Source organism: Drosophila teissieri, chromosome 3L, assembly GCF_016746235.2.
Source record: "Drosophila teissieri strain GT53w chromosome 3L, Prin_Dtei_1.1, whole genome shotgun sequence".
Taxonomy (NCBI): Eukaryota; Metazoa; Arthropoda; class Insecta; order Diptera; family Drosophilidae; genus Drosophila; species Drosophila teissieri.
In genome coordinates, this window is record NC_053031.1 from 4,966,140 (window position 1) to 4,992,376 (window position 26,237).

The window sequence follows — 26,237 nt, forward strand, 5'->3', positions numbered from 1 at the left end:
CCTGTTGCTTGAACATTCAACACCGGCGGAGTGCCCGGTGCAACAAGTGCATCGGCCAAGCAAATTGTAATCTCATTTACTTTCATTGCAATCACTTAGCCGGCTAGATACGTAGTTGAGCGTATAGAGAGATAGGCTAGTACCTAAACAATCCTTATCGCTGTGTTTATGACATAATCATATAGACTACACAACAGCTATGGGGTTTGGCGTCCACTCTTGGCCATAAGGGTCTAAATATAGATTTAGGTGGTCTATTTGCCAGCTATTAAATAGAATCGGAAATAGAGTCGTTATTAGAATGGAATTTCGCACATCATTTATGATTTCCAATGGCGGAAGCTGAATTCACATTTTTCCGGTGGCAGCAGTGGTTAGATACTAGTTAGTATCAGTAGTTAGTTACCCCTCCAAATGAATATGAAGCTCTTTGGTTCATGCTGCTACTTAGTGGGAATTGAATTCAAATTGTTTCTTGAGTTTCTTCAGTTTGTTTTCCCAACTCGGTGCCATCCCACATTAGCGGCCTCCCCCGTGACGACAAATAGGAATTGGATGTTTGCGCCTGCGCGCATTTCGAAATTGCTTTTGGAAAATGCTCATGTTCTTATGTTTTAATGTTTGTTATTGTTGTGGGCTTGGCTCGCTGCCCTTGTTGCTCTTGTTGCCATTGTTTGTATATATATATATATGTATGTTTTTATGTATATATGTGGGTATTTGTTGATGATACAATGACGCTGCGCTTGGCAGCTGTTGTCTGTCGTCAGCCAGGTTCCAGAACCGTGTGAGGGGATCTGGATCCCTGTATATCTGGATTCTGCAGCTTGTCCAACGTTTGCCGCTTCCAGCACTTCCTTCCGTACTAGACAATGGAGTCTCTCTCTCTGTCTCTCTTTGCAGCTTTCCAAATATGTGCTTACCAAACTCAAGACAATCTACCTGCCCCAAACTGTGAACTCTAAACACTGAATGCTGAGCAGCGGCGACAGGTGTCGAGCTTTGCTTCCGCTTCCGGGCGCTTTGCGGTTAGGAACTATTAAGTTGGTCTAATCGATAAGAACACTATCATTTGGCAGCGTTTCTGTTTTTTTTTTGTTTGTTATGTTTTTGCGGTCTTATCAGCTGGCTGGTTGCGGTAAGTAGGGTAAGTACCTGTTTTGCTCATTCAGAAAGTGGCAACAACGTAGACCAAGTTGGCCCAGCTCCGCGTCACAAGTGGCCGACTTTGAACCCTTCTTCGCTTCTGGGTTTTCTTACAATTGTCGCACTTGTCACCACACCACTGCTGCTGCCCCACCTTAACCCCCCTTTTATGCTTTTTCTCTTTCATTTTTTTTTCTTTTCTGTCAGCTTCTTTTATTGTTATGCGCAGTGCGTAGAACAAGTGGAAGCTTTGTTTGACAATAACAACAACAACGGCGAGTGAAACATCAGCAGCTGGGGCAAGTTGGAGAGACAAAAAAAAATACGTTAAGTTTACACGACTTCCAAGCGCTGGACGGAATCACCTGCCGCAGTTTGTTTTTTCTGTAGTCGCTGTTGTGTTGTGGGCTTGACATTTGACAATAAAGCAAATAATCATGGGAAAAAAGCTGAGCCTCAGTCATCATAAGAAAATAACAAAAACTGGAGGAAATCCGGAACCCGAAGTCAAAACAAACGAAAGCGTTGAGTTAGATCTTCACTTAGATGAAAGCAAAACTAAATTGAGATTGACGAGTTTTGTTAGGCGCTCATATTGTGATTAATCGATTCGTAATAAATTTATAAAATTATGTTTCGCATTTGTTTTACGGTTTAATTCGGAAATTGATTTACTTAGACAAATAGTAATTTAACTTTAGGGATTTATAATGATAGATCATAAGATCAGTTAGTAATCCAAATTTTTTGGAATCGTTTAAGTTAGATGAAAACAGTACATTTAACTTATTCAAATGCAGCATAAACGCACTTCATTGATTCAATTACCTCGAATGACTCATTGAACTAGGACTTTAACTATTTGCGTATGAGCAATCATGTTTAAAGACCCTCCGACTGGAAAGCATTTACAGTAGCCTATCAGAACTTCGAAGATTATGAGTAACCTATTGGAAATCGGAGCAAAAGCCAATGACAACGGTCCTCTTATCTATCTTTATCTCTTGGATTGGTGATATTGGCGATAGACGACACCTATATAAACATCAAACGGATCGATTGCCCTCATAGTTCAGTCTGCACTTTAAAGTGTAACGACGGTATTGCAGTTTGGTACTAAGTTATAAAACTTGTTGAACCTATCACGGTAAGAAATTATCCTTGCAGCAGAGGAAGAGATTTTTCGAAAGAGAGAGAGAGAGAAAAAAACGGATTTGGTTCTATTAAATAAGCTGTAACACTAGAAATTAGAAAAAAAGTAACTATAACCAAAGGAGAACGTTAGAAATTGAAAATATATTTGGCAACAATTTTTACCGATCCACAGATATTTATTAACATATTGTAAAGCATACTTATAGTGTTTTCGAATAGCTAAAGGTCTGGTGCGCCACCCTTGATAATGCATATTAAATAACCCAATTGTTAACCACAAATCGGCTTTAAGTAATTAATATAAAGTAATGAATTGGATCACCCGCAATTGCTGAGAGAAAACTGCAGGGTTGAGAAAATGCTGGCGTTACTATGAGAAAACGTGAAAACCGAAAAGCACTCAACGTTTGAGCGAAAAGAGTGTGCCGAAGATATTCGAACACGGCCGAACGCAGTCGAACAAATTCCGACCAGTGAGATACGTTTGAGTTGTGAGATACGTTTGAGTTGTATCCGTGAGATACGCTGTGAATGCTACAGCACTGCTCTGCATCGGTGAGATACGTTTGAGTCGTTTTCGCGGCATCAAATCGAGCAGACCTGTGCCGCTCCGCAGAGCGAGTTCGCCCAAATAAAAAAAGAATTATACGAAATTCCGCCTGTGCTGTGTTAGGAGCAGAGAAAAGAATAATTTTAAACCAACATACACAATCAGTTAGTTTCCACCGACAGTCCGCAGAAACCATTCGACGACAACGGTACTCGCGCGCGATTGTCGGCAATCCGAAAGATAGCCAAATATTATTATTCTTCAGATACTCACCGAGGGCGTTGATTAAAGATCACCCAGACAACTGCAGATCCGAGTGAAGTGCTTTCAAATCACTAAACAAAAATTCTGTGTGAAAAATCGTGCGTTAATTAATTTTCAAAAATACAAGCTCCCTGCGAATTTCACCAGCTGGAGCAACCGAAGTGACCCACCCGCCAAGCAAATCGAACCCAAATCGATCGGTCGATCGAACGTGTGAAAAGGACTTTCGGTTTCATTAAGAGTGCTGATTTTCCCCGGCAAAGCGGACTTTTTGCGGAATAAATACCAATACTAATACAAAAAAACAACCGCCGTGGCAACTATAACAATAAAAACAACATCACTGCAACAACAGCCGTGGCATCTTCATAGATTTTGGCTCTCCTGAAGCAACAACTTCTGTCTGCACTTCGTATATGTACTTATCACGTAGACATATATACGCACAGATATATAAAACAAAAAACGATCGATTCTCGTGCCAGCGCGTGTGATTGTGTGCGTTCCCATGTTGCATATATATATGCACAAAAAAATATATATATACATATATAGTATATATAACTAGAGCCGACTGTTGCGACGACTTTTCTATATAATCGGCTAGTGAGCACGCAGACATCGAAAAGGTGCACAAATACACCAACAGATGCGGGTATATATGTATTGCACATATATCTAGCCAAAGCCAAAGTAGAAGATATATATATATGCGTATAAGCTGAACGCGGCGCACTCTGCTCTGTTTTTTCTTTTATAATTACTTTTGTCTAAAATTAGAAGACGTGTGTGTTGTGTGTGCCCCGTCCGTGTATCCGTATCCGTGAGATACGCGTGAGTGTCCGCGTCTGCTATATCGCACATCATCATCGCCGTACACCATCCGCCGTCCAACATCCACCATCATCATCAACATCATCATCACCACCATCGTGGTCTTCGTCGTCGTCATCGTCATCAGAGATCACAGATCTGCGGCGGAGTGTGTGCCAGAAAAGACGACTCGTGAATCAGACTACGGCTACGGCTACGACTACGGGTGCGACTACGGCTATATAGGCGAGAGATCGCGTATACGGCCAGACAAACATTATCGTATATCTGCTGGCGAGGATTACAATTACAAGATCAGCAAACGCAACAGCAACAGCAGCAGCAACAGCAGCAGCAGCGGCATCCGAAGCTAAAGCCGAATACGAATACGACTACGAGTTCGAGTGCGAGTACGAATATCCGAGCCGCACAACCGAATACGTTTACGAATACGAATCCGAACACGAATCGAGGCGATACGAAACGATCGCGCGCGTGAAAAGCCTCGTGAAGAAAAGCGCTACGAAACAAAAAGTGGGGGAAAAATCAAACGCCACGCGACCTTAGGCCCGTCCAATTTTGGGGGGGGTGGGCGTGCAGCGGGGCGTGGCCGTGCGTCGACTCCTAGCGATCGCTCAAGTGAAACGCGGCGAAATTCTGTTCAGATAACAAAAATGAGTCACCAAAATAAGCAGCAACAGCAACAGCAGCAACAGAAGCAGCAGCAGCAGCAACATCAAAAGCAACAGCAACTATCGAGTGCGGCCAAGTGTTCATAAATTAATGCTAGGCATACAGTGTGTTAGACCAGTCCGAAATACGCTATCCCCTCTCTCTCTCGCTCTCGAACAGTCCGTCTCTCTCTCTTGCCCCTGCTGTCGCTCAAAATGCTACGAAACTATCGAAAGTATTTGCAGGATAAACGGAAATACGACAAGCCACAACGACGAGGCAGCGAATTTTACATTTGTCACGTTTAGGCAAATTGCAAGGACGCAGGACACAGGACACACCAACACCCCAGCAGCAGCAGCAGCAGAAGCAGCATCACGCAGCAATACGCAGCAGCAGCAGCAGCAACGCGCAGCAGCAGCAACACTCGCTATCGAGATTTTGTACATAAAGTCGGGGCAATAGCAGCAACAACTTTGGAGGACGCCATGTATGCGCAACATTTGCGCAAATGGAGTCTAAAAACAAAAAAGCAACTAATGCCATTGATATTGCTAATTATCAGCTACATGTCAGCAACATGTGTGTTGTCGTCGTCGGCGACGACGCAGCAGCTGCAGCTGCAGCAGCATCTGCAGCAACAGCAGCAGCACCTTCCAAGATTATGGGAAGGCAGTGCCGAAGAAAGCAGCTACTATATACCACTGAGTTCGGATAACGGCAGCGGGAGCAGTGAAAGCGCCGAGAGCGGCACCACCAGCAGCAGTAGCAGCAGCAGCAGCAGCAGCAGCAGTAGCAACATCGACAACAATATCTTAAGTAGGCTGCTCAGCCGCAACAGCAATAGTCTTAGTAGCCGTAGCAATGTTAAGTTAAAGCCAGCAACAGTATTCGACGCCGGCAGCAGTTCACCCGCTCAGCAGGAGCAACATGTGGCTGCGGTGCCAGAGCAGCAGCAGCAGCAGCAGCAGCAGCAGCAGCAGCAGCAGCAGCAGCAGCAGCAGCAGCAACAGCAGCAGCAACAGCAGCAGCAGCAGTCAATGCAAAAAGTTCCAAATACTTTAATCAATAGTCAAATATATAATTTATTATACAATGGCATGCCCAGCGAGGCGGCGAGCAGCAAAATGCGTCGTCACATACAACCCACACAGCTGCCACATCAGCCAGAGAGCTTGCCCCAATTGCCGAGCAACTACAGCAGTCGGCCGGCGGTGCGCAGCTATCTGATAGAGTCCTATGAGTTGCCAGTTAGCCAGCTGGAGGAGGATCGCAGTGCGGAGCAGGCGGCGCGAAGTCGTCGGGATGGCAGCGGCAATGCCAATGGCAGCCGGCAGAAACATCGCAATGGCCATCGGAAGCAGTTGCAGCAGGACAGACGCGATGATCGCCGCCAGCGGCAGGATCAGCAGGAGGAGCAGCGCCGCCAGCAGCAGCCGCATCAGCATCAGCATCAGCACAAGAGCAGCAACAAGCATCACCACCAGCAGCAGCAGCAGCGTGGGAAGCACCAGCGGAATCGCCAGCGGAATCACCAGCGATCTGGACGGTACTGCTCCGCCCGGGATCCCGCGCAACTGGCGTATGCGGCGCCCACCGTTTTCCAGGGCGTCTTCAAGTCCATGTCCGCCGATCGGCGGGTGAACTTCTCGGCCACCATGAAGGTTGAGCGCGTGTACAAGCAGCAGCACGACCTGCAGCTGCCCACACTGGTGCGACTGCAGTTCGCGCTGAGCAACTCCAGCGGCGAGTGCGACATCTACAGGGAGCGACTGCTGCCGCGTGGCATGCTGCGGTCCGGAAATGATCTGCAGCAGGCCTCGGATATAGCCTACATGATGTTCGTGCAGCAGACGAATCCCGGCAACTTCACCATCCTTGGCCAGCCCATGATGGTCACCGAGTCAGTGATGAAAGCGGTCGAATTGGCTGTGAGCGAAAACTATGGTGAGTGGATTTCGATTTTAAACCTACCACTTTTGAAAGAAAGTATTAATCAACTTAATTCGTATCATATGGTTTGATAAGAGTGTTTTTGATAGAAGGTTTTATTCAACTTGATTTGAATCGAATGGTTTGATAAGAGTGTTTTTGATAGAAGTATTATTCAACTTGATTGGAATCAAATAGTTTGATAAGAAGTTCAGTGCACCCACTATGATGGTCTGCAAATCGGATATTGTTTTCCATCTAAAAGACATGATATGGAAATCTCCCGAAAATTGCTCCCTTTCTCTTGCCACCTTTCTTTCGGCTTCCTCCCATTACCTTTCTTTCTTGCCCTCTCTCTCTCTCGCTCTGTCTGTCTCTCTCTCGCCGTGGCAGCTGCCTCTTTCTACTCTCCATGTGGCTGCTGTTGTTGTTGTTTAATGAAATTTAGCTGCTTTTTTGCAGCTGAATTTCTTATTTGCCAACTTCACGCTCTGCTAATATTCACCAGACCGAAATAATTTTATGCAATACACTCACACCACTGCCACACACACACACTCGCACACACACACATGCAGGGGAACGTTGCGCATGCGCCTGTGCGATTGCATTTGTTGTTGTTGCTAGCGAGTCTAGGCTCTGGTCTTCTTTGGATTCTTCTGCTGGATTCTTTTCTTTGTGCCCGGCTCAATTTGGTTGCTGGGCAACAGAAATGCTCACATCTAGAATTTATTATTGCTGCTGCCTCTGCTGTTGCTAGTTGCACATTTTAATTAAATTCGCATTAACTTTGCTCGCTGCCCCCGTCCTCCTCTCCCCTTCCCCCTTACTCCCTTGCACTCCTGAAAAGTGGGAAAAACTTTGAAAACTCATTTCTGTGTCCGCCCGTCTTTTTAGCTCCAATGTGCAACTCACAACGTCATCGTCATCGTGGTGGCTTGTTGTTCTTGTTCTTCTCGCCGCCGCTGCTGCTGCTGTCTGCATTCGACCTTTGCGGTTGGCGGACCCAACCCAACCCTACGCTCCCCTCCCCTCCCCCACCCCTTCCACCGCTGTTGTTGTAATTATTCTTGCGTCGCGGTTCATGGAGTTTTGCGTCTGTAATGCGACTAAGTGCGATCACCCGGCCCCGCCCCTCGCCGCCTCCCCCGCCTTGCTTTGCTTCGCCCTTGCCTCGCCTTCCTCTTCTCTTCTCTGCTTCACACCCTCGAAGGGGCATTCCGATTTTGGAGAACTATATAATATATATATTTAAAGAACTATATATTTAAAGAACTTTATATTCTTTATATTTGAATAACTATATATTCCTAATCTTCTAAATATGCTTTTTGTATCATGAAATCAATGGTATCTTCAATAAACCTTAATTAATGTTATAATTTAATATGCTTTAGAACAATCTGAACAACTGGTTATAGAAAATACTAGGTATGATAGTTGGTTGAACCCCTTGGCAGGGCATATAAACTTCGACTACCTTGAGCTAACTTCCTTTCGTTTTATTTATTTATGTTTGTTGCTGTTGTCTTTATTGTCTTCGCCCTCTTGGATTTTGTGCTTTGTTTCATCGCGGGCGCAATTAGATTTTTAATTCATTTTCTCTCTCTCTCTCTCTCTCTCTGTCTCTCTCTTTCTCTGTCTGTCTCTCTGCACATTACTCCTTAGCTGCTGTTTCAGCTTCTGGCTCTTCCGTCATGGCTCCCGCACACGGACACGGAGTGGGGCATAAAGAAACCCCCCTTTGGTATTCCCAAGATCTTCAGAGATATTACTACTCACATACAGACAGACAGACTATATACGTATATATCCCCCCTTTTGAAGAAGAAGAACCAACCCTTTTTGGATCGCAGCTCCCTCCGCCCGAATCGAAATCAGCTGCAATCAGCTGTTCTCTCGCGCTTTGTCTTTTTGGGTTTATTATCTGGTGTTTATTTACTTTCTGGCCTCTGCCGCTTCCTTCTGCCTCTTTCTTCTCCGCTTTTCTCTGACTTCTCCGACTTCTGCGACTTCACAGACCTCATCAATGAACTTATAGCACATATAGCATTCACAGGATATTTACTTTTTGGCCCCACGGCCACGACTGATTTATTTTGACTGCGAACGCAGCAAATGCCTGGGAATCGAATGTTGTATGTATATTAAAAATCGATTACTCATCGAAAATGCATACTAATCAATCCACCCACACAGCCGCAGACCGAAATCTGTCAACTCCTTTCACTTTGGCAATTTTTTTCCTTTTTGTTCGCTTGGCCAAAGTGCTGGCCAATTTGCATATGAGGCCATAAAGCCTGAAGATCGTCAGCCAGTTCGTTAAAATCTATAGTCCAATCAAAGCCGAGAAATCAAATCGAATGGAATCCAAAATCGTTCAGATCAATCAAAAATCTGACTCGGATCGGTTATTTTACAACCTGAACTATTTTCGTGCTGGACTCGCACAATCTGCGAGAATCAGCGGCAGACAGAGAGGGTTTATTATGCATACGCCCCGTGTGACGACGCAGCTTGCGCTCTGCTTGAAACCAATTAAAATGCCTTCGAACCTGACTGAATCGGTAGTATCATGAATTAACTGGTCGCATTTTATGCCCAATTTACACCCACGCCGTGAACGTCAGTCGTCGCCAGCAGCAGAGAGTGTGACTTCAGTATGCGAAAAACAAAAAACCAAAAAACCAAAAAAACAAAGAAGACATGAAGCCATGTGAAAAATAAATAAAAGTCACATCTTTTGTATTTAGCTGCTGCGGGGCTACTACGGTTTGTTCTTCGGCCTGTGCTGAATCGGTAGTAGTTGTTGTCGAGGTGTTAAGTAAATTAGCTGCTCATAAAACATGATTTGATCTGGCAGAAGTTGGTGTCGAAGCAGAATCATCGGCTTAGCCACCGATGTTTGTTGCTGGTTTGTTGCTGGTTTGTTGCTGGTTTGTTTGCTGGTTTGGTTTGGTTTTATTTGTTTATTGGTTCGCCTGGCTGGCTGAGACAAGCTGGCAGTGGCTGACACAAGATACAATTATATGACTTACCAAAAATATATTCAAGTGTTTGCCGCCGCTGCATTATATAATCAGTTATTTGTCACTTGTGCTGCACGCAGCATTGAATACTCATTTATTCATCTATTCTCATTTGCTCATTCCCATTGCGGTCTCTATTTTGTCACCTTGCCAAAGCACTAATAATCTCGAAAAGATGTTTCATTGAGAAAAGCAATACCTGGTGGCAATACCTGGTGTAGAACACACAGCCCGCAAACCGATAAGCAAGCAACACCGCAACAGAGAACCTTGACTGCTGGGATTCCATTACTTGAGACGGACGGGGCATGGATAACCTGCGACTCTGGTTTCGGTTTCTCTTCTGGGTTCTCCACTCCGGTTGCACTTGCTAGCTAGTAAAAGGGGAAATGGGAAATGTGTGGTGTTTGGTGTTTTGGTGTTTTGGTGTTTTTATGTTTGGCAAGCGATTACAAAACGGAAAACAGAAAGAAAACGCCAGAGCGGAAAATGCTTTTCAGCAGCATACTCGTATAGCAGCGACACAGCGCAGTTCGCATATTTAGGTCAACGCCTACGAGTGGTAGCGACAAACTTACCCAACGGCACCCACAATTCATCATTTCTCAGCTCATCTCATCTCATCTCGTCCCATCTGATCTTTTTTTGGGGGTGTCTGGTCTACCTGGTCATAAGATTTTCCACGTCGTTGGGTGGAAGGGGGGGGGGGGGGGGGGTTGGGCGGTTTGCTCATTTAGCGTCACGCCAGAGAAGAGACAAGTTTTCGTTAGTTTTCTTGTCTGGTGATGGCTCTACTTGATTTTGTTATTCTTTTTTTTTTATTTTTTTCTTTGGTAATTAAGTATGAATGGCGGCGCTAGATGACGAACCTTGGTTCGTTTAGGTAGTAAGTGTAAAGGGGTTGACTCAGCTCTCTGACCACACCAGCCCACTCCGCCCCCTCTGCCACTACTCAGTGCTGCCTGGCACTCAAAAAAATCATTTCCAAGTAAAAAGTATTTTTTCCCAATTATATATTAGCAATCTAGAAGGCTTGTCTATGTATCTCTGTGTTTGTTTCATCACAAGATTTATGGGAAATATTTTCATCACAGATTTATGGGAAACATTTCCATATTTAACTGTAAAGCTATAAAGTTGCCTAACCAATTTTCCCAACTATCTCAGTTAGAACAGTTTTCCATCATGAGGGAAATATTCGCCGCAGGCCTACTTGATCATAGGTCGGCCACTCGATGGGTATTTTCTGCGAGTGTAGGGGCCCCTTTGGGGACTTGGAACTTGGGACTTGGCTGGCGGGCCGTTTGGCATGCGGGAAATAGAAAATTATAACGAAATGAAATTTTCAAATGGCATGCCATGTTTCCTTGCCTTGCCTCGCGACTCGACTCGCTTGCCTCGTTTATGAGTTTTATGCTATTTCTGGCCGCGTCGACAGCAGAGCAGCAACATCGGCAGCAGCAACATCACGCAGCTGAAAGCCATTCGAGCTGGTAGGAAGACATCTTGGTCGCCATAGGCTTGCCAAAAAAACAAAACGCCCCAGTCCCCCCCTTTCCTCCCCTCGAAAAAAAAGTAAATTCGGAAAATAAACCAACTAGAAAATCTCGCTGCTTGTTAGCTAGCCCTGCCTGCAATTTGCATTTGCATTTTCCCGTTGCAGTTGCAGTTGCAGTTGCACCAGCAGTCGGGCTTTTCTGGTCCATCCCCCCCGAAAAGTGGCGCTAATGGAGCAATCTTGGCCAGATAGGAAAACCGAAAATCGAATAAACGGAAACCGGGCGATCAATGAAGCTCCTCTGTTCCGATCCATCCCCATCCCCAACCACATCCAGTCGAGCACTCGCAGCGGATGTGACATAATCTGATTGCCGGTTGCATTGCATATGCAACGTGCCGCCGAAATGGATAAATGGATAAATGCATAAACCGAATGGCATTCATAAGGTCTCTCATTGGGCCCATCAATGGGTCCAGATCTGTGTCGGCGCGATATCAAAGGCCCCCCTCAGGTGGCGCTTCCTCAAGCAGTTGATCTACATACGTAATGATAATGCGAGCAGGGCGAATATGAAATGCCCTACCATAAATACAGCCAAGATCAATGATAGCATGACTCTGCTAAGTTGGTTGCTATTTATAAGTTTCTATATATAGAAGGCAGTGTACTCCGCGTTTGCCAAACTAACTTCGGCTCAATTAGCCATTCAGCATTTGGCGTTAATTTGCGCGGCACTTGCGGCACATTCCCCAATGCCCAAAAACAAAACGCCATTCGTACAAAAAGATAAATGATAAGAGATGTGTTCGGACGGACTAATTGTTTTGGCTGGCTGTTAATTTCTGCCCGCATAATCGCACTGCCCTCGGCCACCTTCTGCTCCACAAAAACAAAAAAGCGCTTCAACAGTTGCGCACGCGGCCAAGATTAATGGCCAAAACAAAAAAAGTCGGCGACCAACCAAGCAACCAAGCAACCGATCGACCGACCAGGTCGACCCATCGCACAGATAGATATTGAAATTGATTGATATTTGAAAAATCATTTCGGTTCGTACGGCTTGGACTCATTATTAGTTTCCCATGGATCATTTTCACAGCTAATGGTTGGCTTGGAAGCACGAGCTTCCCAGCAAGTCGCATTCCCAAAATTGTTTGTTCCTATTTTTTCGGCTGCCAAGTCAATTCAATTTGCGTTGGCGGCTCTGGCGCTTTGAACTCCACGGAAACCCAAAAAAAATATATGAAAACGGTGGGAGGAGTTGGCCAAAATCGTTTACCACTAGTTTTCGAGATTTCACGCCGACGAAACTAGGCTAGTGACTAGCCAGTGACTAAAACAAGATGAAGTCCAAGATCGCTGCTCTGACCATGGAGCCCTTGTCCTTTTCTCGACTGGCTATCTTAATTACGCATTAATTACATCAAACATTAATAATTCCACATGCCAGCCGAGCGGCTGCTCATCTATCTACTTCAGTGGCAGCAACACCTCCTCGATCTGGGCTGGGGATGGGGATGGGGATCAGGATGGGTATCTGGTTGGGCATGGGGTCGGGATCAGGTTGGGGATCGGGTATCAAGGCGGGCTCCTCCTCTGCATCTGTATATTAAACTGTCTGTCACCCCTGCCCATCTCCATCTCCGTCTGCATCTGCATCTGTATCTGCAGCGCCCTGCATCAAATTGCAAGCCATCCTGGTCCTCGTCGTCGTCGTCGTCGTCGTGGAGTCGGATCTTTGGATCGTTGGATCGCCATCGCCGGATCGCTCTGTTCTGTCTGCCTTATGAATTCGTGATGGCAAGTTGAGAAATTTGCCTTTGATATCGACCACATGTGTGCACTGGCAACAAATCGCACGTAGAACGTCGAAATTATTCGAAATTAATCAAAATCACCTTCTTAAAACAGACTAACTCACATAAATCTAAAGACTTTCTGGTATGATAAACTCACATATATTTAAAGACTTTCTGCTATGATAAACTCACATATATTTAACGACTTTGTGGTATGATAAACTCACATATATCTAATACTTTCTGGTATGATAAACACACCTTCTTAGTTGCAAGTAAATATTTACTAAAAGTGTGTAATTTCGCTGTGTGCAAGTATGCAGCCAGTTCTGAATCTTCCGAATCACCCAGCCTCCGGTTTTGCCTCCCGTTGCTGTGGTGCCATATTTTCTTTTTAGCTGACGATTTAGTCCATTTCGCGCTCATAATCGCATGAAGTTGTTTGCCTCCACTGAATGGCTTAATCCGCCATCGATGCGTTTGTGTTGACTCAATAATGATAATAATTCCCCTAGCAACTCTTTTTTGTTAAGGAGTTTATGGAAATTGCAGCAGTTAGATTGGGATTTCATTTACCTGCGTGGGAAAATCGACTAATCTGAGACCGCCCCCGAGGAGTCAGTTTTCGTTTGTAGAGCGGTAACTCAGGGCAAGGGCAACAACAGGACAGGTAACTGGCCACATGTCTGGCCGGAAATTCCCCGTTGACCCCTGACCCCGTGTCCTTAGGTCCTTGTGTCCTTATGACGAATTCGTCACTTGGCGTGAGCACACCTGGATTTCCCAGCGCTTAGCCAGCGGAAATTCCAGAACACCTCTGGCCCTGAAAAGTGATGTATGCTCTGCTATAAAGAAGAGAGATGTGTTTTATTGGCGGAAGCATCCGCCAAATTGCACCCAATCTGCAGTTTGAAGTGGTTGCGCCTCCCCTCCCCTCCCCTCCCCCCCTTCCTCCCTCTGCGAATTTCCGCCGGCCGGCAAGGTGACCGTGTGCTAAAACAAAATTTTTATATCGAAATTGCCGCCGGTCAACGCGCGCGCCTGCCCAATGGCCACTTTAACCACGTTTCAGCGCGTGTTGGCTTTTTTGGTTCCCAAGCTTTGTTTGGCCCACACACACACACACACATATATGTGTGCTCTTACACTGACTCACTCAGGCACACACACACACACACACAAAAGCCATTTCGGACAAGTTGGAGTTGCATTTTTAGCAGCATTTTTGTTTTTGTGCGGCATTTTATTCGTCGCCGCTGGCTACAAATTTGTGGCTGCTGTGGCAGGCTTCTCGGATCTTGGATCTCGGATCTCGACTCTTGACTCTCGACTGTCGGTCGAGTCGCCACTGCCACCGGTTGGCCACCAATTCCAGCCTCTCGGCTTCACCTTGTGCCCCAAAAGCTATTTAAATGGTATTTAAATGTGTCTAAAAGTAATTTTTTGCGCATTTAATTCGCATTTTTTTGCTCAACGAGCATTTGGCAAAGCACTTAACGACATTTATGAGTATATTTCATTAAAAATGAAAACCTCCTTCGAGTGCCTGACATAATGCGTCATAATTGAGGCGGTTTTTGTTCACATTTTTTCTTTTTGCATTGTTGATGGTCAAACGCGTTGCAAGAATTCAGTTGACAGGCGGCTTGGCAGCAAACGATGGAATCTAGTGGGTTAATTAAATAGCAAACTTAGCCTAAGATAAACCGAAAACTATATACCCTTACTGTCATATAAGTTTACTTAAGTATTAGTTATGATAGTTCGTTGGTTCATTAGAACTTATAGCCCATGTTGCATGTGCAACATGCAAGCAGCATTCAAATTGTTACTATTCTGGCGCAAAATATTTTCACACACACGAAAATGATTTCAACTTGCCACCAGCAACCATAATAACAGGTAGTCGCTGCATGCCACACACAGCAAACAAACAGCAACTGTTTTTGCTGCTGCTGCTGCTGATGTTGCTGCTGCAATTGCGGCTGCTGCTGCTGTTGTTAGTGCCTCCTGCAACAAAGAAGGCAACTAGAAACTATCCAATGGCCACCAGCAGCAATAGCAACTGCAACATCAGCATCGCCACATGCTTGACCAGCCGACGAGACCAAAGCGAGCGCATAAAGCATAAAAAAGCGCAAAGCCACAAGAAGTTGCAAGTCGAAAAAGTCATTATATGCGACAACCAAGTCGTCGATATTGGCAGCGACGCCAGCAGCACACTGAGAGAAATGTGTGCCACATTCTTGAGCAACTACTGTGCGAACTACTGCACTTAAAAATGCTGTATTTCTGCCCACTTCACTTTGTTAACTCACTTAAAATCATAAGTTTTCTCTCTGTGCAGCAGGCAGCAAACGGCGACTTTGGCTTTGGCTGCGACACATTTGCTTAAATAGCAACAGCAACAGTTGCTGCCGCTGTTTGTTGCTTGTTTGGGTGCTGCGGCGCAACAGCAACAGCGGCAGCAACAACAGCAGTGCCCATTTTTTTTATTGCCGCAGTTGGAAAATGCAAGGCGGACGCAATCGGGGGTATCTTGGATTTCCAGTTTTCGGTTCCCACAATGCAAAATTAGGTACGAAGCGTCGTCCCCATGACGTAATTAGCATAGAGCAGTCGTTGTTGTTGCCGTTGTCGGGAGCCCATAAAGCGTATTTACCGCACAACGCGCCAGACGCACTGCATCTGGAATGGCTGGGGAGGAATGGGTGGGGAGGGGGAAGGGGTCAGGTGGCCAGGTTGGAGGGAGGCTGTTGCCTTTCAGTCAGGTGAGCCATTGCCATTGCGCATGTGTGGCGGCGGGAGAAGGTGGAGCAGGCGGAGCAGGCGGAGCAGCTGGACGAGGACGTTGCCATAACTCATATACTCATATACTCATGTGGCCTGGTCGCCGGCAATTGTCGTGGCAGTCGGGGCCAGAAATAAAAACATTTCGTTTAACGATCTTTATCGATGAGATTATTGATTGTGTGTTCATGGCTTCGCTGTTGTGGCAGCAACATTGCAGCTGCAGCAACATGTTGCCGACGCAGCAGCAACATCGCGCATTGATCGCAGAAAATTTGGTTAAGACTTTTAGGGGCAGCATCTTCTTTCTTTAACCTTCAATACTAGTTCATTTCACATAGAAAATTGTGCCAATGACGAAGTAATTCAGTATTTGTATCTCACTATGGCTAAGATAGTTTGTGTAGCTAAACAGCAATACCAGTAAGTGGTATACGTCAACTTTTAGATTGACTTAAGTTATTAGATAATTGCTGTGGCAATTTCCATCAGCGAGTTACCCAGTTAGTGGTTTATCTACTCAGATACCAGATCGCCAGGTTCCTTTGCCCCACCTTATTGTTCTCGCAACCAGCTTTCAATTATTAGATTAACGTTAAGGCAGCTCGCAAGCAGGTTGCACGCTCATCGCAGTTCATTTTCACCTGGCCATGTGGCACCACCGCATCCCGCACCCCGCTCCCCTCCCCCTGTTTGAAATTCTTGGCATACTTTGGCTGACAGCCGGGCAATTGTCGGCCATCCGAGTGCTCCTTGTGCGCCTTGGCCACTGTCCATGGAGCGGCTGCCTCCTGCCAACCACTTATTACGTAATTATTTAGCCACATCGAGCTGCAGCAGCAGCAGCAACAGGAGCAGGAGGAGCAGAAGAGGCAGATGCAGCATCGCCCTGGGCACGTGTTGCCAACTGACTTGGGCACCTGTTTCAGCCGACTTCGAGCCCGAATCTCTCAGCTATTTATGCTATAATTTCTGGCATGCAGCCGACGAGAAACTGAGAAGCTGAGCAGCAGCATCAATTCAATTTGCATGCCATGCCCCAAGCGGGCTGATCATCCAAGTTCGCCACTGCTGATCCTGATAAGCCATCGCCATCGCCATCGCCTTCGATTCGGGATTGGTTGGCAGATAAAGTGAGGCAGCGATCTTAAGTACCAGCCAATTTAGTTGCAGTCGAGCGGACACGTGGGTATCGTTGGTTGGGAAAATATGGCGGCAGTAAGCAGTTAACGGCATTTGATAACTGTTTCACGCTTCTGCGTTTGCAATTAAGCCGGATGGCATAGAAACTTTTGATCGTTTCATAGACCATAAACTTGCCTCGACACGCTCTCACCCAACAAAACCAACAAAACCGTCAAACGGCAGCGACGACACCTCGACGCGCAGGCAACAGTGCGTATGAGCAATGTAGCGGGTGGAAACGATTGCTATTATAAAGAATTCCAAGATATTTTACAACTTATAATATATTCCAAGTGAAGAAACGGCTGAAATGCGTAGCTTAAAATCAAGTTCTGTCTTTAAAAGCAACCAACTAAGTTTCAGAAACCTAAGCTACTGAAGCAATTGTGCTGTGCTCGCTCATTGATCGTTTGAGCAAGCCAAGATTTTCCAAACAATTTTCGTTTGTTTATTTATTTCGACATTAGTTAATGCGTTTATAATGCGCAAAGGAAACACGGCGGCCGAAAAGCTGAAATAGCCGAAAAGAGTCGAAAAGCCGAAAAGCAACAATGACCAGAGAATTTCTGTGCGCTGCTGTTGGCGCCTGCTAAACAATTGAGGGGCAATTCCCACGCTGCGTATGAAATAAATTCCCCAGCTGAAATTGTGCGCACAACTCTTTACATTTTAATGATGCCACCGCGCACTGGGCGAAACTTTGAAGCAGCCGCGCGATTCGCTGCCGAGTCATTTACTTGTTGTCGAGCGCCCCATTATAAATCTGCTAGCTGGCCTATGACAGTTTTGTTGTTGTTTTTGTTTCGCCTTACTTGCCACGGTTTCTGTATCATTTTTCTTATGCTTTTTTTTTACTCGCTTTTCGGTTGACACAAGAAATAAAATCACAAAATCAGAAAATCAGAAAATCACACCAAAATGTGGTTTCTGGGGGCCATTGCTCGACCGGCTGACGCCTGATGTGATTGCAAATGAGCGGATCCGAATGTGGGAGACAAAATCGGAATCAGATAACTAGTATACTCGTATATATGTATTAGCCATGGCCCGAAAGTAAGAGCTCTGCGATATATGGGTGCTGACGGAGAAAAGATACAAAGTTATCTTATCGTGACTATCACACGCCAATTTCCAAGAAATGTGCGAACTTTACGCCCATGACGTAGTTAAGTTTCGGATGCTCTTCCGACCACAAAAAAACCCACTGAGTAATACCGACTAGACATTCGTTGGTAGTTCCCCTATTGGCAATGTTATAAATAGAAGCACGCAGCTATCAAGTGCGGAAGCTGAACTTATTATGGACAATTAAGTGATTTGATATCATAAATTAATAACCAGAAGTGGCACACTAAAGTTGTTTGAAGAGATTACAGCAGATAAGATAACTGGCAACTAGAACATCTGCTATATCTGCTATATAGTATGAAGTGCAAGCGAGTATATTTAAGATGTATTTTTTTAGGGTAAAGATTCAATAAAATTGCAATTTGTATATGATCGTAATTTTGGTTGATAACCTACAAAGGTGCCTTCTGTTGCATGCCCCTCCGAAAATAACTCACTTTTCCCCCCGACGATCTGCACTCGATCGCGAAACGATTACCCGATGTGAAGTGGCCACTTTCGAGCGGCGATTACCCGGGCAGGCAGCCACTACCGGGTTGCTGATGCAGTTGCTCTTGTTGCAGTTGCACTTGCAGCTGCTACGGCTGCTGCTGCCGCAGTTGATGTTGCCAGACGCAGCGCATCTTTATTTAGACACAAAAATGTTGCATGTTTCGCGCTTTTCACCAAATGCGCTCGCCGATCCACATTATTATGCAAAGAGGGTTGCACTATTTACCCAAAAATGGCCATGGCTAATGATGATGATTGGCCGGCAAAAGAAGAAGAGCGAAGCGGAGTTGCACTTGCCTCTGGCAACAACAATAACAACAATGAAGCTGCAACCGACAACGACAACTTGTTGCTGCCTTGCAGCAAAATTGAGGCTGCAAATGTTGCCAGCGTTTGTTTATATGTCGTTGGAAATTAGTTACTGTATTTATTGTTTACGGCACTCATGGGAGCTCTGTTTTTGCTTCCTGGTAAGACGAAAATCCGTCTAAACATTTCGGTAGTTTTAGGCAATTTTCGAAATTTTAATATTTCCAAGGAAATTGCGTTGGATCGATGATGTGTAGAGGTGCGCAGTGGAAAACTAGATGATCAGATGAGAGGAAAAGTTCTCACATGACGAAATATTTATTTGAAATCTTTCATGTTTCATAAATTTATGTGCAATTTATTTTTAAACAACAACCGTCGACGGCGCGACGACAACGTCTGACAAGTCGAAAAAGGGGGAGACAGACCCTGATGGCACTCATTCCCCCCCATTCTACTGGCCCCCAAAAAAATGTTCCCTCTAGACACAAAAGTGTGCCTAATTAGAGCTGCAACAACCAGTGGAAGATCTGGCCGTGGCGCCACGTTTGTTGCTTAAGCACTACAAAAGGAGAGCGAGGCATACACTCGCATGGCTGGGATGAGCATGAGATGCGGGGAGCGAAGAGATCAAAGGGCCGCAGATTTTCTTTGCCCTGTCGGCCTCGATTGCGAAAAAGCAAAACAAGCCCCACGACCGGAGGGTGGCAGAACATGAAGTTCATGAAATCAAAGGGCAGCCACCCACACACCTGGATTTTCCCACTTTGCCCCAAAAAAAACTTCAAGCAGTGACTCAAACTTTTGGCCAGTAATAACTACAGGTGTTGATAGCAAGCAACCATCTCTCACGGGGGTATCGTTATCAGACAGAAGAATCACTCTCTTGGGGGGGTTGGATAGTCTGGAGAGTCCAGAGATTCTAGAGATTCTAGGGAGTCTGGAGAGTCTAGGGAGGCTGCTGGAGCGTCCGGGGTTTTCAGCGGAGTCTGGGGAACTGATATGAAAGCAATTAGCAGCAGCGACTTGGCAACCAGCTGGCTTTTTTCCACAGAATTTGTCAAGCTGTGACTTTGATCTGCGGAAATGTTCGGCAGCAACAACTTTGAATTTGATTTGAAAATGCAGCCGCACCTCCGCCCAAAAACAAAAAAAAAACACAACAAAATTAAAGAGGAGAAAAAACCGAAAACAAGCAGCAGCAGCAATAGCAGCAGCAGCAGCAGGGTCTTTTCTTATTTATAGCCACAATTTTTATGCTCCATTTCAATGGGCCTGCGGAGGAGGTTGTGGAGGATGAGGAGGATGGGGAGGGGATGGGATCGGCTGAGCAGGCCGTCGTCGCCCCTTTGAAGATTGTGTGCTGGTGCTACCCCCTGGCCCTCTAACCACTTGATTGCACTTTTCGCAGCATAAAATATACATTTATGTGCGTCTGCAATCGGAGAAACAAAACAAAAAACAACCAGGCACACAGACACACAGTGCCATAGAGCCGCACACTCACTCACTCATTCGCAGCGAGACTAGAAAACTATATAAAATTGATTTCCCCACCCGCACAATGGCCGATCGGGCCGACAATGAAGCGCCATTGAAGCGCAACCAAATTAATCTTTCAACGACAATTACAATTAATTATAAACGCCCCCGCCGGCTTCAACATACACACAACAACATACACACAAAAGCCTTAGAATTTCCAAAATAAAAACTTGTGGGGAAGGGGCGCTGAGGGGTTTGGTTGTAAAGGAGTCCAATTGGCTTGCTGAAAGTGCGTCTGTGTGTGTGTGGGCCACCGAGTGTGTGTGTGTGTGTGTGTGTGTCGACAGCTGGTGGCCAGCACGTCTGGCGTTTGAATTTGGTTCAAACAGGGCAACTAGACGAAGCTTGAATGTTCTTACCAATATCTAAAAACATGGCGAGTGAACTAATGACAAATTAGAAATTGGGAAATATTTTATAAAGCTGGTTGGAAATCATGCTTTGATAACTTAGAAGTTAGATTAGGATTAGAAACATCTGTTATTTCAAATATTTAATTATGATGCACTGCCCAAAAGAGCTGCTTTAATTAGTAATTTGTTCCATCGTTGTCATCAAATAGTTGAAATACTCTAAAAATCCATTCCTGCAAAACTCTCTGAAATAAAGACATTGAAGTCAATGGATTGGATATATGGCAGCGTATGTGTAAACATTTTCCCGGCTGGTGTTTTAATTTTCATCTGTCTAGCGCGCTGCCCCATACACAAAGCACCATCAAGTCGGATCCGTATCTGTAGCTGTAGCTCGTTGCTGTAGCTGTATCTGTATCCATTCCATCCATCGGTCCATCTATCTTTTTATCTATCAGTCTCAGCGCTCGCCTAATTACGAAAAGATGAAAGCGCTGTTTGTGGGCCAGCGTCCGTCCATGTGGGCCCACCCACCCATCCGAAGCATCCATCGAATACAACACCTTGGTGGATCGATGGTTGGGTGGTTCGGTGGATTGCTGGATTGGTGGATTGCTAGATTGGTGGATTGGTGGATCGGTGGAGCGAGGGGATCCCACCGACTGCGCTGCTTGTTAACAGCAGCTACTTAATTTCGTATTAATAAACATCACAAATGTTGTAATAGTTTGGCACTTTATTTATTTATTTTCCATTTTATGGCCGGCAAGCCATCGAATGACGGCAAACATTTTGATTTCTGATTTCTGATTACTGAAATATATTTTCATCGATGCCAGGCGATTGCTTTTCGCAACAACAAAGTTTACACACTCAAATGATTGACGGGCGGCGATTGAACAAAGTTGCTTACACAAATTTCGTTGATTCTCTTGGCTAGTTGTGCAATTTGAATTTAGATTCATTTATCCGTTTCGAATTTGGATATTGACTTTTGGCTCCCGGCAGGGTGTGGAAACCTTTCGGAACTGTATCTATTGACTATCTATTGACGCGTAACTATTTCGAGTCGAGCACATCAGTGTAAATTTAATTCAATTCAAAAGCTTGTTTTGGGTATCGACTTTTCAACACATCGTTAGCCACAACAATTCTGCGTAGGTATTTCCAAAATGTTGTTATGAAAACTATTAATTAGAATTATGATTTGTTGCCAATTAGAAGATTAGCAAGGAGAAAAAGGGGGATTTCAAATAAACATTCCTGTGATTTCCCAGGGCTTCCCCCGATAAATATTTTGAAGAATTTCCAACAGCTTAATGCCGGCAAAAATCAACTTTGATAATGTGAATCTAATCTAATGAGCTGTAATAACGAATGACCTTGCCGCCGCTTCATCGCCTGCAGTTAAATGAACTGCAAATGGGATTTCGCAGAAAACTCAACGAAAAGACAAGACAGAATGCAGAGGAACACAAGGCTGTCAGTGCCATAAATTTTTCGACATCCAAAACAGAGCCAAGACAACTGTAAACAGAAAGTATTTCGAAGGATGGATTTATTAAGAGTTCGATAAGTAAATAAACTTAATGGAAAATGCAGCCCCATGAATGTGAATCGCATTTTCCGGCACTGCAATAATGGCAACCACCAACACATATAATTCCGCTGATTTTTCACCCATTTATACAATGTATTTCGACTATATATATATATATATGTATGTGGGATAAGTATAGATATTTGCACAGATTGTTGCCGTCTGCCGAATGGTTTTCCAAGAATTGTGGGCGTGGCAGTTGCCGCTGCCGCCCGTCGCTGAGTGCTGATGTTTTAGCTGGAAAAGCCAGCGAATCATGGCCAACAGAAAGCCGCCGGCTTGTTGCGTCATCGCTGTTCAATGGTGCGTATGATTAATTTCGGTTCGCAGTCTCTTCACCAGCAACAACTGTGGTTTTTTCTTCTTTCTTCTTTTTTTTTGCCAACTACTGGTGGAAAAGTGCAACTGCAGTCGAGAAGTTCCCACAAATAGCTGAAGTTCACTTTTGGCTGCTCTTGCCTTGCTTTTCTCCAGGCATTTTCTCATTTTCCACTCGCCGAGTGCTGTTGTTGCTTGCCGCAGTTGTTGCCCACTTTTGGACATTTAAGCCGCTTTTGGCGTGCGTACAACTTCAAAAGCTGCCAACTCTGGCCTGCAGCAGTTGCAGTTGCTGTTGCTGCTGTTGCTGCTGTTGCTGCTGCAGTTGCTGGTGCTGCTGCAGTTGCAGTTGCTGTTTTTGTTTTTCCTGCTCAGCTGATTTATGCGCCCGCTACACGAGTGTAGGCGCTTTTCATGTAATCTGGCGGGTAATCCAAGTGGCCAAAGCGTGAGAACTTTACACATACCAAGTTGGCCCGGCCAGCAGCAACTTCCGTATCATTTGTGTTCAATCAGCGAACATGCACCAAATTTAACTGCCAGGTGCTGGATTGCCCTGCCATTTTGTTGCCCAGCTGACTGGGTTTACTGGGTACTGGGTACTGGGTACTGGGTGTACTGGGTGTACTGGGTAGTGGGTGTGAACCGTTAGGCCCGCTCGTTGAAGGTCGTCGGTTTCTTGGGCCAGCTGCAGACCCACTCTCTCCCGTTTCCCCTGCAAGACAATGCGAAATAAAAAACGATTCTGGCACTGATTTTCTCACGCTGATAATGAATAGAAAAAGAAGGCTGTGGAAAACATTGAAGTTGTCGGCTCAGCAGATCAGCAAATCAGCAGATCAGCAGCTCCAAGCTGAAGGATTCACAGCGCTGACAAATGTCAGTCAGGCTCAAATCCCAGTACGTGTCCGAGATAAGCTCGTCATGAGGATGAGGATGTGGATGTGGATGAGGAATCTCCAGCCAATTGCAGTGGCAACTTTTCCTCCACTCGACACTCCAGCACTGTGGCCTGTGGCTACCTTTCTCTGTCTTGTGGTAATGTGCTCATTTTCCTTTTACGGCAATTCACCTGAAATTGGGTTAACTTCGGTTTGGTCAAGATTCTGCTCTAGTTTCGTTTGGCTATCATAACCAGGATGATGACGCTTATGATGATGGTGGCTTATTATTGAGTTGGCCATTGCATAGCTTGGGCAATTCCCTGGCTATTTTTAGAGCCTCCAGGGCGCGTCTCCATCGCGATAAGCTGACAAAGACGGAGACATTCAGACATGCAGACAGACAGGCAGAGAGACAGACAGAAAGACAGAGAGAGAGACAGACAGACAGACAGTGAAACAGTGAGACAGAGAGGCAGAGAGGCCCTGGGAACGCTTAGTCATTCCACTTGTTGGCCAAGCTCACCCACGTAACTCAAAATCCAGACGAGGCCACGACTGCAACCTCGGAATGCACTGAAAAAATCAGATCATTGTAATGCTTACAATTGGAAATACCCACATTGGTGAGCTTCTCTCACTTGATTGCTAAACCTTAAGACTTTCTTTTTAAATCAACTTAAATTTGTATCTAATTCAGATTGATTTCAACAACTAACAACCACTGTTTTGTTCAGTGTGGGGCTGGGCTAGCAGGCATAAGAAATAATGTCGTCGGTGGAAATTGATCGATTTAAAAAGAATTAAGATCATCGGCCACGTTTTGCGTCCTCATCCTGACTCACTGACTTAGTGAACGACTAAGCCGCCAGCCAGCTCCATCTGCATCTGCATCTGCAACTGCGGCGAGTGCAACTTAATTATGGTTTGTTTATTCTGCAGCTGCCCCCTTCTTCCAACCCCCTTTTGTGTCCCGCCGTCTGGCAATCTTGGCCCGGCTGGGAGGTGCGCTTTGTCATTGCCAAACAATTGCAGTCAGTCGTCGCGCTCTTGGCCCGATGGCTTCGACCTGGCCCGTTGTCGTCCACGTCCACGTCTGCATCTCTCCGTGTCTCCATGTCTCCGTGTCTCCTGGCATTGGGTCTTTCTGGTCTGGGGGTCTGTGGTCTGGGGTCTGCCCTGATGGCTATCAGCAATCAGGCGCTTTGTGCGCCAACGATTCCCAATCCCAATCGAAGTGCCTGATGAGCAGAAGCAGGCAGACTCATTTTGAGGTGAACTGCTGCAAGTTGCAATTTTTCTCGATTTGCATTAATCAAACAGAGTCGTAAAAATAATACGTACAAAAATAACCGCTGCAGACGATAGCAGATAAGAATGGGATTTTGATGACAGTGAGCGTGACAAAGAGTCAGGTGGGGGAGGGGGGGAAACAAAGCAAACTATCTTAACCTTGGGTGTATGTAGACACCCACTGGATTGCATTCGGAAAATATCACACGCTGTCACCATGGGCGGAAAAGTCTACCCAAGCTGTTTGTTTATCAGCACTGAAAATAATTCTTTAACAATTCTTTAGAATATGCAAGAAAAATGTTTAAATCAAAAAGTTGATTGATATTAGATCACGATTTTAGTTGTTTCATTTAAAGTATTTATATAGTTTGTCTCTGATATGTATGTACTTTGTAACTACTTATTCAGATTAGATTAGATTAGTGATAAATCGTTCAGTTACGTCGAGTTATAAATTCCATTACTACCTATGTAATCACTGGCGCTTCCATTCGACTTGCAATCAAAGCATTTTTCCAGATGTTAGTCATCTCAGATTGCCGGCAGATATCATGTGGCAATTCAAACTGCGAGCAGATATCACGTTTAGCTAATATGTAGTACTCAGTACGATGCCATTGATAAATGCAGTGACTCACTTGCCAAGAACGCACCATTAGCTCAAGTTGAAGAACCCAGCATAACTGGTGTATCCAGCCCTGAAATCCGACGACAAACACCGCAGTTTCCCTATTCCGCCCCCTTTGCGCTTATCGGTTTTATCACTGCCGCATTGTTTGGATTCACACGCCCCCAACAGAAGGGGGGAAAACGACACAAACAACACAAGCAGCACAAACAAACAAACAAAACAACAAGCTGAATTATGCACTGCGAGAAATATTTGGTGAGAGCGCTAAATGACTGTGCTAAAGATAACGGACAAATTTACATAGAATCGCTGCACAAATATTTGCATAACATTTTGACAGTTTCGTGAAAAACATGCCAAGAGGTGCTCCCCCCAACAATAACACCAACAATGGCCACAACAATGCCAACAACAACAGGCGTAACAGCATGGGCAGCAGTAACAGGAGCGGGAAAAGCGGTAGGTAACAGTGGTAGAACGTAGTGTCAACAGCACCCGGCTACGTCATCTGTCACCCACTGTTGACGCATCCCCGTCACGTGCATCGTGGAAAGTTTGTTACGTTGTTATCGTTGAGAAGAATTTATCAGGAATGCCAGCGGATTGTAAATCGGAAGTTTTGAAATGGGAGCAGATAAGGTTGAGATGAGGTTACCCTTGAGAGATCGTTTAAAGTTTGATAATGCATTTGCAGCAATAAATGGGGATTTTATTAAATGATTAATTAATTATATTGGGCAATAACTATCAGCTAAAACATTTAAGCAATTTTCTAACTACTTCAATTTGCATAAAATAAGCAGAAACTTTAAAATGATTGCAGGTCAAGTTAGTTCAGTGCGGGAAAA

At 45.1% G+C, this 26,237-nt stretch overlaps 1 protein-coding gene across 6 annotated transcripts in view; it reads left to right on the forward strand.

Moving 5' to 3' along the window:
* The first annotated feature begins 2,891 nt into the window (after positions 1–2,891).
* The window catches only part of LOC122618633 (protein vein), a 34,045-nt gene continuing 10,699 nt past the window's right edge, over positions 2,892–26,237 (forward strand). For all 6 annotated transcript variants that reach the window (XR_006326035.1, XM_043795213.1, XM_043795214.1 and 3 more), the window contains exon 1: positions 2,892–6,547. Coding sequence is in view for 5 of the 6 variants with exons in the window: in XM_043795213.1 (XP_043651148.1) it covers positions 5,089–6,547 (1,459 nt within the window). In the remaining variant the exon portion in view is untranslated. The remainder of the gene's footprint in view (positions 6,548–26,237) is intronic.